This window comes from Cetorhinus maximus, chromosome 25 (genome assembly GCF_964194155.1).
Source record: "Cetorhinus maximus chromosome 25, sCetMax3.hap1.1, whole genome shotgun sequence".
Lineage (NCBI taxonomy): Eukaryota > Metazoa > Chordata > Chondrichthyes > Lamniformes > Cetorhinidae > Cetorhinus > Cetorhinus maximus.
The window spans coordinates 17,548,516-17,561,679 of record NC_135903.1 but is presented as its reverse complement, the minus strand read 5'-3'; the positions used below and the strand labels follow the sequence as shown (position 1 = coordinate 17,561,679).

The window sequence follows — 13,164 nt, the reverse complement described above, 5'->3', positions numbered from 1 at the left end:
CTTCTACGCCTCAGTGGCATCTTTTTACTGAACTCAAAGCCCGCATCTCGAAAGAAATACAAATTGCAAATAGTTGTGGCAGTTGCTTCAAGTTTCCCTCTGGAATTTGAGCAGCTTGGCATTTACCATCCACCTGTCATAACACCAGTCTAGCAGCTATGTCCTTTAGGACTCGGCCAGCTCGGTGCTACCAAGTCACTGATGGTGATGGACATTGAAGACCCCACGCAGAGTACATTCTGTGCCCTTGCCACCATTATTGCTTCTTCCAAATGGTGTTCAACATGGAGGAGTACTGATTTCAGGTGAGGGGGGCACATTAGATGGTAACCAGCAGGAAGACAGTTAAAAGACAGCAACCCTGGTGTTGGATTGGATTTTGCATTTTGGCAAGACTGAGTGAAATTTATAGCAGGTTGCCTAAGGACATTCTAGAACTAATTGGACCAGTGGTTGACCAATTTGAATAGCTGTGTTTTTAATGAAATCAAATCTCAGACTGCCATGGTGGGATTTGAACTCTCCAGCCTCTGTGGGGTGGTTGTGTCTGACCTTTGGCTTGGACTTGACTCTGAGAAGGGGAAATTGCGTGGAGATCCTTTGGGCTGAGTGACATTTTGGATACCTGGCAATGCATCTTTTGCACTGGAGGTACATTACTTGTAAGCACCTGATTAAGGGATTTCACAACTTTAGAGAAATATCTTGCAATTCAGTGCATTTTTGTACTTCTATTTACAAAATTTCCAGTTTCACAGGCTTTAGAAAATGTATTTTTTGAAATGTACAAAATATATTCCAAACTCTGCTCCCTATTTCTACATTAGGATTTTCTTCTGTGGTTAAGGATATCAAAATGCAACTTTTTATTTTATATAGGAAAAGATGTAGGCCATTCAACTCCTCAAATCTGTACCCCATTCACTAATACTACTAATCTGTATCTTAATTCCATGTACCCCACCTTGGTTTTGTAACCATTAATACCCTGACAAAAATTCTCCTCATTTTGCTTAAAGAATGCATTTGTCAGAATTTTAACTTTGGTGACAACTTAACTTTCATATGGGTATATTTTTGTACAATTACTAATGCAAATGGACAAAGTCAGCACTAGAATAATTATCCCCTACATTTGTTTACTTATGTTAAAGTTTAGTTCATGCAAAAATACTTGATAATCCTTGCAATTTTTGAAATACATTGAGTTAACGAGCTGTTGAATACCAGAGGAAAATTCTGTGTACGATCTAGCCAACCAGCCACACAGTCAAGAGCTGACCAGTGTTAATATGAGATCCATAACCGTAATTGTATTTATTAGGATCTAAACTCCAGGTTTTAGTGGTGCAAGATAAATGTGCTTATCCTTTAATATTCTAAAGAATTGTTCATATAATTTCAGTTTATCTAAGGAATCTAAGTGATTTGTTACTGCGCTGGATTAATTGTTAATGTAATCAATGTTAAATTGGGAAACTAGAATGACGGTGGAATCATACCCATTGTTCTGTAGATAGTATATCTTGTCATAAATGATTATAAGTAAATTAATTCAACTGAATTACAGGAAAGGTTTGGTGATTCTGATCATGAAACAAGCTGAAGATTTGGGCTATGCATCTTTAAAAGAGGCATGCTGTACTTTCAATTATTTATTCACTTGTACGTTGTACTAATTATGTTGCTTTTATGCTTTCTTGGTTGTTGTCAAACTTCCAGATGTATTAAGCTTGTGATTTGCAGGTAATAAGATATTTGTTTCTTCTTCTTACAGCTAAAGATTGAAAAGATTTCCATCTACCTTGTGTTGGAGAATCCTATACAGGAGAATGCCTGCTTCCATTGCACATGTTTGATGAACAAAGTGAACAGTGCATGTTTGAGCCTCACTTCTGTGATGACAACATTGTTGTGATAAAACGGAAGCTCTTGTTTGTCGCTAACAAAATAGCATTGACTGCTTTTAGCTGGTTCTTTCTATTACTCTTCGTACAGACCAAGTGTTTGCAGCAATTTGAACTCATTACTGAGATCCTAACATTGCAAAGTTTCAATCAGATACTATGCTTTTTTTATGCATCTAGACTTAATGTGATTGCAAATGATGTACAGGAGGTGGTAAATATAGTCAGGGTCCTTCAGATGAGTCATATTGCCACCACTTGCAAGAATCTAATTGACAGCTGTGCTTTGCACATTTCTGGGATGGCCCAGGAGGGAAAACAGTGCTCTCAGATCTCACCTCCGTTTTATTGTAATGCTGACAAAGAACTTGATTTATCCACCAAGATTTATCCAAGAGAAGGGAATAAACCATATTTGGTGAAAATAGAGGATACAATGGCAAAACGGCATTTGAAAACAAGAGACCAAGCATATTATGAAGAAAATAAGCAAGTTGAAGATGTTTGTGGAATGGAAGGAGATGCAGAAGACTCTAATGACTCAGATGACCAACGATCCTATAACCGAGAACAAATCATAGTTGAGGTAAATCTTAATAACCAGACTTTAAATGTTTCAAAAGGGACAGAGGGTGTGTCTTCACAGTCTGAGAAAACTGCCATGGTTGACTCCAGTGATGGCGATAATGAAGAAGAAGATGATGATGAGGATGATGACATTGACACTGAAGATGATGGACAGGATGAAGAAGAAATAGAAGATGACATCAAACACCGAAAAACCAAGGAAACCAGCAGAATGGGGGCAGCAGAAGCAACTCCTTCAAGGGAAAGTGCAAAGATTAATTTGTCTAAACAGCGAAAGAGAAAAAGTAAAAATCCCAAAGCTACAACACAGAAAGAAAAACAGATTGAAGAAAAACAGAATCTCACTTGTGAGAAATGTCCCAGAGTCTTCAATAATCGCTGGTATCTTGAAAAGCACATGAATGTCACTCACAGTCGAATGCAGATCTGTGATAAGTGTGGGAAAAAATTTGTGCTAGAAAGTGAACTCGTCCTTCATCAACAAACTGAGTGTGAAAAAAATATTCAGGTAGGCTACAATTTTTTGTTGTATTAATTGGTAAAGTACATTTTGTACTTTTCTAGTTTAATCATGAAGTAGGTCTTCTGGTAGAAACAAGACAATTTCTTCCAGGCTGTTTCCCTTTGAAGGCATGTGCTCACCTTTTGTAATTTCAAGCCTGCAGGATTTTCCCTGCCTGACAGCAAAGTTAAGTAGCCTGCTCCCAGGCCATCTATGTGGTGGTGTTAGTTAATCACTCCATAAGGTGGGCAAAATGTTCAACAGTGGTGTGATGACCATTCGATTTCTTTTTCCTCACGATGATACCCAGCTGCCATGAACCAATTAGTCCCATAGCTGAGAAGAAGTGAAGATCTCAGTGGAATGGAGACTATAACTGCATTATTCCTTTCTGTTTTATTGTGGCTTAGTGGATGCAAGTGATTTCAATACATCACGACAGTTACTGGTCCTAAAGCCTGTTTTATATGTGTTTGTTTTAATGAGTACTTTTTCAATAGTGGAGAGATTTTGGTAGGTGTAAAGGACGTTAGAATTGTTTTACCTTATAGAATATTCACGATGGATATAACTGAGATAACACTGTGCGCATTGAAGCAATATTCTCTTTGTGATGATTTAGTTACACTCTAGTTTTCATCAAAGGTGGACACCAATATGTAACTTTTAAAAGTGAATTGCAGTGCAATTAAGATATTCATTAGAAGACAGCTGAAATAAGCAGTCTGATAAGAAAACAACGTGATCAGCCAGTAACCCTGAAAAAAGAAATGGATGTATCACAAAAGACTGGCAAGGTACAAGTCTACCAAAATCATGCAGCAGAATTTTACGCTGATTGGGCGGACGCGCACCTGACCCGCTTGGACGTGAAATCACGTGCAGGGTGTCTGAGCCGCGCCCACCATCAATTAAGAGGCCAGTTAAGACAATTAAAAAGGCAACCGACCAAGATTTCATGTTGCCTTTGCGATTTTGCACTGGCAAAATGGGCAGGCGGGCAGCCGACAATTTGCAAAACCTCATCCAAGGGCAGGATGAAAAGGGTCAGCAGCATTGCCAGTGTGAGTAGTGAGGAGTTTTGGAGATTGATTGCTGCTGGTTGCTTATTGGTACTTGGCACCTTCATCTCTGTTCAGGGCTTCATTCTTAGCATTTCCAGGCTTCAGGACTCATTGGTGTCTCCAAGGACCCTGGAGAATTCAGACCATGTGGACCCTTCCAGGTATCAGACACTTCCACAAGTGCGGTGATAGAGAGAGCCATAGGTCTTCTGAAGTTGTGCTTCCGATGCCTTTACCATTCAGGGGAAGCACTACAATACCCCCCAGGGCGGGTGTCACTGATCGTGGTTGCATGCTGCGCTCTCCACAATCTGGCACTGGCAAGGGGGGACCCAGTGGAGTAAGAGGATCTTGACGCAGCCACAGAGGATGAATCCAGTAGTGAATTAGAAGAGGAGCATGGTGAGAAGAATGCTGAGGGCGTGGAAGCAGTCTACTGTAACCTCCAGAGAGGCAGGGGCACCAGGGACCATTAATCCAATGCTCCTTCAGCTAGGCTGCCAAATAACCGCTCCCACCCCGTGCCCGGGCTGCCACCTCCATCCAGCTTGTCCGAAATGCCCCTGTCATGTGAACCTAAAGTCCACTCAGTGCCTGTGCAACAAAGTTTAGAGCTACTCATTACGTACTGGCGTACCCTGAACCAAAAATAAAAGGTGAAGCATACTCCGGCCAGCACAACAAAAGCAAATTTAATGTTATTCTCACATTGAAATCACATTGACATGACTATTGCCAGTGCTGACATCCACACCAGTAGGCATATAAATCAAACACAACTGAACAGAAGATCACCCGTGAAAAGTCCCTCTTGTGCTTATGTTGCCTTAAACTTAGTTTGCGAGTTCTACGTCTTGCTGCCAGTGAAGGGGGGGCACCAGCATTGGAGGCAGCCTGCTGACTGTGCTGTCTTGTTGGCCTTGATGACATTGGCAGTCGTCCTCTGGCCAGTGGACCCTGTGCTGGCCCTGCCTGGGAGGGAGCAGCTAGTACCACGGCTGGCATCTCCCCAGTCATCGCAGTTTCATCAGATGCCACGGTCACTGGCGGAGGGGTGGAGGAGCTGCTGCCGTCATCCAGAGTGCCTTGAGAGGAGCCTGCAGAGACGACAAGCGGGCCATGCGCCAACATGAGGTCACTCTAGACCTCCCTGCTTACCATTGATGGACGGACACCTAGCTGGGATACTGGGTGCCTCTTCTATCTCCCACACTGGCACTGACCACCTGAGGTAATTGCCTGTGTGAGGGCTTGCAGGTCCAAGCACAACCCCAGGAACCCCTGAATCTGTCCCTGGAGCTGCCTGTCCATGAGAGTCGCCATTCTCTCAATGGAGGAGGCAGTGCGCTCGGCTGTGAGGGTCGACACAGTGCTCATGCTCCGCATAGACTCCTTCACAACGGAGACCATGGCACGCAGACCCTCAGGGATCTCCGCCAGATCGTCCCACACATCCCACTGGACGTCCAGCATCTGCCGCTTAATGGATGACTCCAGAGGCTCATCATCTGCCTTCGACCTAGCATCGTCCTGGTCCCCAGCAGCCCTCCAACTGCCGGTGCCCTGGGCACTCTGTCTCCGCCTGCACCTCAAGCGAGTGTGAAGTGCCCTCACCAATGTGTACTAACAATGTAGCCGTCGATCTAACACCCACTGAGGTGCTGGTATCTGCGCTGGTGCCTGGTTCAGAGTGCGGGTGTGACACAGGTACAGATGAAGCTCAGCGATCCTCAGGCATCAGGGATTCGTGCGTGCTGGCAAACCTAAGGGAGAACAAAGACATGTCATTAGTTAGAGTCTTCACACTGTCACTGCATGCCGGGCACCTTGGTCAGACAATGGACATCTGCGTCACAGTGCCATCGTCTTTCAATGATCAATGGGGACTCCAGGTTTGAGGCTCCCATCAATTAAGAGACTACACTGGAATGGGTGCACAATCCGGAACACTCACTTCTGTGCACAATTCTTACCTTCAACTGACACCCCAGTTTCTCCATGACCGGTTGCACGAGGACCATGCTGGCTCTCCAGCTCAAGGGTGCCCTGCTCAAATCTGGTCCGTCATTTCTCCAATTGGTTATGGCTCATTTTCTCCTGAAACAACAGAGGAGTATTGATTAGTCCACTCTCTACCTGCAGCGCCGTTGCAGCCTGGCCAGCCCCACCTGAGGAATACCTTGCAGGGCACGTCCAAGTCACGACTGTCAAGCCGCAAGGCACTCAGTCCAAGCAGCCAGGGCTCACCCCCTTGACCAGCTCTAGTGTCATTGACAGTTGGCACTCAGACTCTAACACCCATGAGTTCCACCGGGGGGCAGCCAGCCCTTAACGCTTCTGCACACTGATCCATGCCAACACGGCACTCATCCTTCCTGAGCGCAGCAGGTCATTGAACCTCTTGCGGCACTGTACCCATGTGCACCACACCACGTCATGGCTGCTGACATGTGCTGCCACCTCCTCCCATGCTTTCTTCGTGAGGTGTGGTGGTCTCCTCCTCCCATCTCAGGGGGCAAGGGTGTCCTTACTGGCAGCCACCTCCTCCAGGAGCATGGCGAGGCACTCATCCGAATAGTGGGGGGCCAAGTGCGCACCCAACCTGCCCTCCCGCCTGGCATCTCCAGCCACACTTGATTCCATAACTTTTCTGTTGAAAACGCAGAAGATACGTTCTTCCGTGGCAGCTTTCAAGGGACTGCCTGTGCTATTTTAAACTGGCTGCCGGCTTGCCATTGGACTCGGTGGCTGACAGGCCCCTGCCCCTACCCGACCTTTGGAGAGCCGCATTTCACGCTGGGCAGGCCTTAATTGGCCCACTAGTGTGAAATCGCAGTCGTGAGCCGATCGTGGGCGGTGGCCCATTTCCCGGGGCCTGCCGATCGCTCACCGACCTGAAAGTTCTGCCCATGGTAACAGTTGTCACAGTTGGTTCCTAGAGCATAACAACAGTTATCAGGATCGGCTAGAAGTGAAAATGAATTGCCAACTGTTCCTGTTTATTTTCGTTTTGAACTACTGGTCATCCTTTTGATGGCATTTCCATTCAGATGATTACAATGGAGTATGATTAAAATTCACTCCACTTCATACTTTTGCATGGTCTGAACATTTCTGGTGTGTAATTCTAACATTTTTATTGCAAATTTTGAGGTCAGTTTATGGCAATGTTTTTTTCTAAATGGAAAATCCGGCACGGTTCTCTCTCAAGCTCTCTCTCCCTATCTCCCGCTGTTCTCTTCAGGCTCTCTCAGGCTGTCTCTCCTTATCTCCCACTGTTTTTATGAGAGCGTTAAAGAGTTAAATACAGCTCTTGATTCTAATAAATTTAAATTTTGATCATCTTTGTCACATTATTGTATGCCAGTATTGTGAAAGTATTCATATTCATTACTGTCAGGAGAAAGAAACACAGCATATATTCATCATCTAACCTTAAGTTAAAATTCAAAAGGCTCAGAACCCTTTTATATGCATTGGATATCTGCATTTTTATAACAAGCTTTACACATGCTAATTGTCTAAATAAATCAGTTTTCTAAGTTTATTTCCTGTACAATTGTTATTTTTAATTACTAAATATACAGTTGTTCATGTTATGCTTTCATTTCCATCCAAGTTGTAAAATCAGTTCATTGATTTTAGATTCTTAGTATGTTATTTAGCCTTTTTGGTAACTGATTTGGAATCTTAATTTTGGGAAACAGAAGTGAATGCAGATTTTTTTTTAGGCATGGTTAAAAGTATAGGCTAAAAACATTTTACAAGGAGCAATAACAATGTTGAGGGAACTAAATACACAAAGCAACTTCATTAGCCCAGTTTATTTCATAAATTTAAATACTGATCATTATACAACAACATAATATTTTGATTTTTAACCATTAAAGAAGCCAATATTTAATAAATCTTAATTGCTTTGGTATTGAGTAAGGATAGCTGAGAGTATCTGCTTTATTTTATGTACTTAACTTGGATTAGTGCCGAGATTATTGTGCAAAATAACTATTCCTGTATTGGCCAATTCAGGCTAGTTTGACAATGTCATAGTTCACTTGCTGTTTGACTTTTCGAAGTTGACACATTGGTTGGTAATGGTTATGGAGATTTTTTCCTTATGTTCGATATGTTCATTCTAACAAATTATACCAATTATTGTTAACTAAAATATTGCTGAGCAATATGTAATGATAGACTGTTGCATTTGCCATCAGCATTCCTAAGCTAAGTAGGAGTAAAAAAGTCAGCTAGATTTTTATATTTTTATCATTATCCAACAATCCTCACTGTTTATTAGGGGGAATGGGGGGGCAGTGAACTCTGGGCAAGAAAATTCTTTCATAAAAGCTGCCTGCTGTTATGGAACGGTGATAAAATATGTACAAACATATGAAATACGAGCATATGAAATCGGAGTGGAAGTAAGCCATTCGCCCCTCAAGCCTGCTCCATCTTTCAATAAGATCATGGCTGATCTGTTTGTGTTTCAAGTTCTACATTCCCATCTACCCTCAATAACCTTTGATTCCCTTGCTTAACAAGAATCTAGCTACCTCTGCTTTAAAAATATTCAGTGACTCCACTTCCACTGCCCCTGAGGCAGAGTTCCAAAATCTCTCAACCCTCTGAGAGAAAAAAAATTCTCTTAATCTCTGTCCTAGAAGGGTGACCCCTAATTTTAAAACAGTGCCCCCTAGTTCTGCATGAGGAAACATCCTTTCCACATTCACCTCGTCAAGACCACTCAGGATCTTATATATTTAAATCAACTCATCCCTCACTCTTCTAACCTCCAGTGGAAACAAGCCAACCCTGTCCAAACTATCCTCATAAATCAATCCACTCATTCCAGGTATCAATCTAGTCAACCCCCTCTGAACGGCCTCCAGCGCATTTACGTCCTCCTTTAAATAAGGAGACCAAAACGGCACACTGTATTTGAGATGCAGTCTCATCGATGTCCTATAGAGCTGAAGCATAGTATACTCACTTTTATGCTCAATTCCTCTCGTAATAAAGGATAGCATTCCATTAGCCTTCTTGATTACATGCTGTACCTGCATACTAACTTTCTGTGACTCATGCATGAGAACACATAGATCCCCCTGCACCTCAGAATTCTGCAGTTATTCCTGCTTTTTTATTCTTCCTGCCAAAATGAACAACCTCACAATTTCCAAGATTATACTCCATATGCCAGAATTTTGCCCACTCACTCAACTTTTCTATATTCGTCTGCAAGCTCCAGTCTAGTGTGGACTGGTCAAATGTGTGAATTTTTGTTGCAGTAAATAGATGGGACTTTTGTTGCAGTTTTAATCCCTCATCAAGTCCAGTGTTCCTATGAACAGTGGCTATTTAGAATATTGTGACTCTTGGGAATCTTTTGGTTATCTTTAATTAACTTGCTGAGTTATTTTTTGTAAAATTCAATCTTCTATATGACACATTCAGGGGAGCTGTTCTTTTCAGGAGATCAAGATGACAAATGATTAGTAAACTGCCCATTGTCTCTGGGACCAGGGATTACTAAAAATGAGTTTGGATTGTTTCAATCCAATTTCCAGTGGTTGCAGTACACTACCAAATCAGCACTGCGCAGGAAAGAGGTTTAAATTGTATATTTGGTACAGAGTGTTTGGTGCTTTGCTATGTATCAAGCTGTATTATGTCCAATCTTTTTGATTGCTTTTTGCTGACTGGGTCACAAAAATTGAAAAAATTATGGGAATAGAATTGACGCAGCAAGTTTACCACAAAAAAACTAATTATTTAGGCAGCTAACATACCTAAATGTAGTTTTGTGACCCTAAGCTTGAATATTGCTTTTTTGAAAACAAAAAGCCCGATTCATCATTTTTACATGGTTTCATAATGGGGTCAACATCTTAAATTGACTAAATCAGAAAGATGATTAAGATGATTACTCCTATTAAAAGTTAACCAGGAAAAGGAATGGAAATTCTCATTATACCTATATATGCCAGGAAGGTTCCAAATTGAATTCCTGGTATATGTTTAACCTCAGGTGGCAGCATGGGTTTTGCAGTTGATTTCAACACACTGAGTTAGGTAGAAGAAAAACCCAGAGCTGGATACGTGGGACACTGATTGAGCGCAGGATTGGCCTTAGCTCTGAGGGGCCTGCAGTAAAATTGCCTGCCAACACTTGCTGTTGGTGCTCATAAATGAAATAAAAGCAAAATATTGCAGATGCTGGAAATCTGAAACAAAAACAAAAGTTGCTGGAAAAGCTCAGCAGGTCTGACAGCATCTGTGGAGAGGAAGACAGAGTTAACGTTTCGAGTCCATATGACTCTTCATCAGAATAAATGAATCCCAAAAATGAAATATTTGAGTGGGGCCAGAGGGGAACAGATACTCATTGAACTCCTGTCAGCCATGACTCATTTAGTAGAATCACAGGGTTTTGTGTTCAAATCCACAAAAGTTAAGTCTGCCATTCTAATGCAGTACCAAGGGAGTGTTGCACTGTTGGAGGTATCATCTTTCAAATGAGGTGTCAAAGCAAGGCCCCATCTGCCTGCTAGGGTTGATGTAAACGATCCCATAGTGCTATTTCAAAGAGGGAGTTTTCACAAGTGTCCTGGCCAATATTTACCCCCAATCACCATCACAAAAACAGATTATCTGCTCGTTATCACATTGCTGTTTGTGGTAGATTGCTGTGTGCAAATTGGCTGCTGTGTTTGCTACGTTACAACAGTGACTAAAAGTGCTTCATGGGCTGTATAAGAGAGAGAAACCTAGCGGTCGTGAAAACTGTGACATAAATGCAATGCTTTCATTTTTCTTTGAGGATCAGGGTGATCTGAATTTTTGGATGCTCTGAGACTGGTTAAATATAAAATCTCAAAGTAAAATTCAGAAATAATGCTGACTGAAATTTGAGATTTAGGGAAATTTGAATTAATCATAGCCAGTCAGCATGGACTTCAAAGGGCAGGTAGTGCTTGATGAAGGTACATTTGAAAGAAATTCAGGCAATAGATAAATAGTCATTTGACAGTACAGAACTTGAGTACTGCTGAAAAAAGACATTTTGTCAAAGCTTTTCATCTTGCCAATCAGGAATACATTCAGAAATGTATACAAGAATACGTTGGTACAAAGGAATACATTGGTATTCTTGCGAATATCTTGATGAGTGCAAGATGAAAATCTTCTACAAAATGTCTTTTTTCAGATGCTTAAGTAATAGATAAAAGTAATCTAATGTAGTTTATATATGTGGCACAGTAATGTGTAGTTTTCTGAACCAGTCATTTAGCGTCATGAGCTAACGTTTCAAAGATTGTGATCTTAAATCTTGCTATTGCAATTTGAGAATTTAAATTTAGTTTAAAATAAAAATCTAGAAATACAGAGCTGGTACCAGTAAAATTGACCATGAAGTTGCCTGATTATTATTTAAAAACCCACCCAGTTAACTCATGTCATTCAAGGGAGAAAATCTGCAAGTATGGTGGATAATGATTGTGTTACTGGACTAGTATTCCAGAGGGCAGGACTAATGACTCAAAGAATCTTGAACTCACTCAGTGCCCCATGCATCCAATTCTGACCATGAACACTCTCCTCTATCTTCACCCTTATTTAATCTTTTTTTAAAAAAATTATTTTTATTTTATTTTATTTTTAAAATATTATTTATTTATTTACTTATTTTTATTCATTCATTCATTCATTTATTCCTTTTTAAAATCCCTTTTTTATCCCCCTTCCCCCACTGCCCCCAAAAAGGCCATCTGTAACTGGTTCAATGATGTTTTTTCACAAGAGTGCTGACCCTTGTTCTGCTATTCCCCCCTCGCCAACTCTCTTCCCCCCCCTCCCTCGCCGACTCTCTTTCCCCCCCCACCTCGCCGACTCTCCCTCTCCCCCTCTCGCCAACTCTCCCTCTCCCCCTCTCGCCAACTCTCTCTCTCCCCCTCTCGCCAACTCTCTCCCCCCCCCCCTCGCCGACTCTCTCTCCCCCCCCCCCCTCGCCGACTCTCTCTCCCCCCCCCCTCGCCGACTCTCTCTCCCCCCCCCCTCGCCGACTCTCTCTCCCCCCCCCCTCGCCGACTCTCTCTCCCCCCCCCTCGCCGACTCTCTCTCCCCCCCCCCCTCGCCGACTCTCTCTCCCCCCCCCCTTCGCCGACTCTCTCTCTCCCCCCCCTCGCCGACTCTCTCTCCCCCCCCCCTCGCCGACTCTCTCTCCCCCCCCCCTCGCCGACTCTCTCTCTCCCCCCCCCCCTCGCCGACTCTCTCTCTCCCCCCCCCCCCCCTCGCCGACTCTCTCTCCCCCCCCCCCCCCTCGCCGACTCTCTCTCCCCCCCCCCCACCCTCGCCGACTCTCTCTCTCCCCCCCCCCCTCGCCGACTCCCTCCCCCCCGCCTCACTGACTTTCTCTGCTTTGCTGTGGGCGAGGGCTCAGAAGAAGGAGGGAGCAAAAGGAGTTACAATTGAGAGAGTCGGACAGGGAAGTGGCAAGTAGGAGAGGGTTGGCGAGAGAGAGTGAATCTCCAGGAGCCAGAGGAATTTGGGGGACTGGGAGAGGCCACTCCAAATGGCACCAGTCGGGTCACACGTGCTCCATCAGCCCCAGTGTGAACGCCACTAAAGCGAAGTTCCCTTTGCTAAGTGTGCTTACGGTCCCCATTATATCCGCAACACTAAAGCAAAACAACACTGATGAGGCAACTTAAAATGGGAACTTAAAGTAACTAGCAACAGTTTACATACTGTCTTCCTCCCGATAAGAACTACAGTTTCTTTAAGAGATGTAAAATTCATATCTAAACAAACGTAATTAAGGCCCTTGATTTACAATTTTTGAAAATGTGGACCGTTATATTATTTGAACCTAAATGTACTGTTAAAATGCCCATGAACTTAAAAAAATTGAAAATTAATTTTTATTACAACCAGCATAAATCGGTATCCCTCAGATTTACCTTGTATAGCAAAAGACAGTGAGATTGTCAGTGTGTTAAGAAAATTGTAAGCGTGAAATTTAATTTCATGAGATATAAGTTTTACTGATTCGTTGATTTTTAAAAAAAATTTTGTTTGTTTTGAATCCATGTGCTAAATATCC

The 13,164-nt window shown here is 42.9% G+C and overlaps 1 protein-coding gene across 9 annotated transcripts in view; it reads left to right on the top strand.

The window, feature by feature from the left end:
• LOC144667943 (zinc finger protein 652-like) overlaps nt 1-13,164 on the top strand; it is a 102,046-nt gene that overhangs the window by 57,025 nt on the left and 31,857 nt on the right. For 8 of the 9 annotated variants that reach the window (XM_078529574.1, XM_078529571.1, XM_078529576.1 and 5 more), the window contains exon 2: nt 1,778-3,003. In XM_078529574.1, coding sequence (XP_078385700.1) covers nt 1,852-3,003 — 1,152 coding nt within the window. In that variant the 5' untranslated portion in view covers nt 1,778-1,851. Of the gene's footprint in view, nt 1-498; nt 663-1,777; nt 3,004-13,164 lie in introns of all 9 variants that reach the window. The other variant, XM_078529570.1, reaches the window with a different exon arrangement.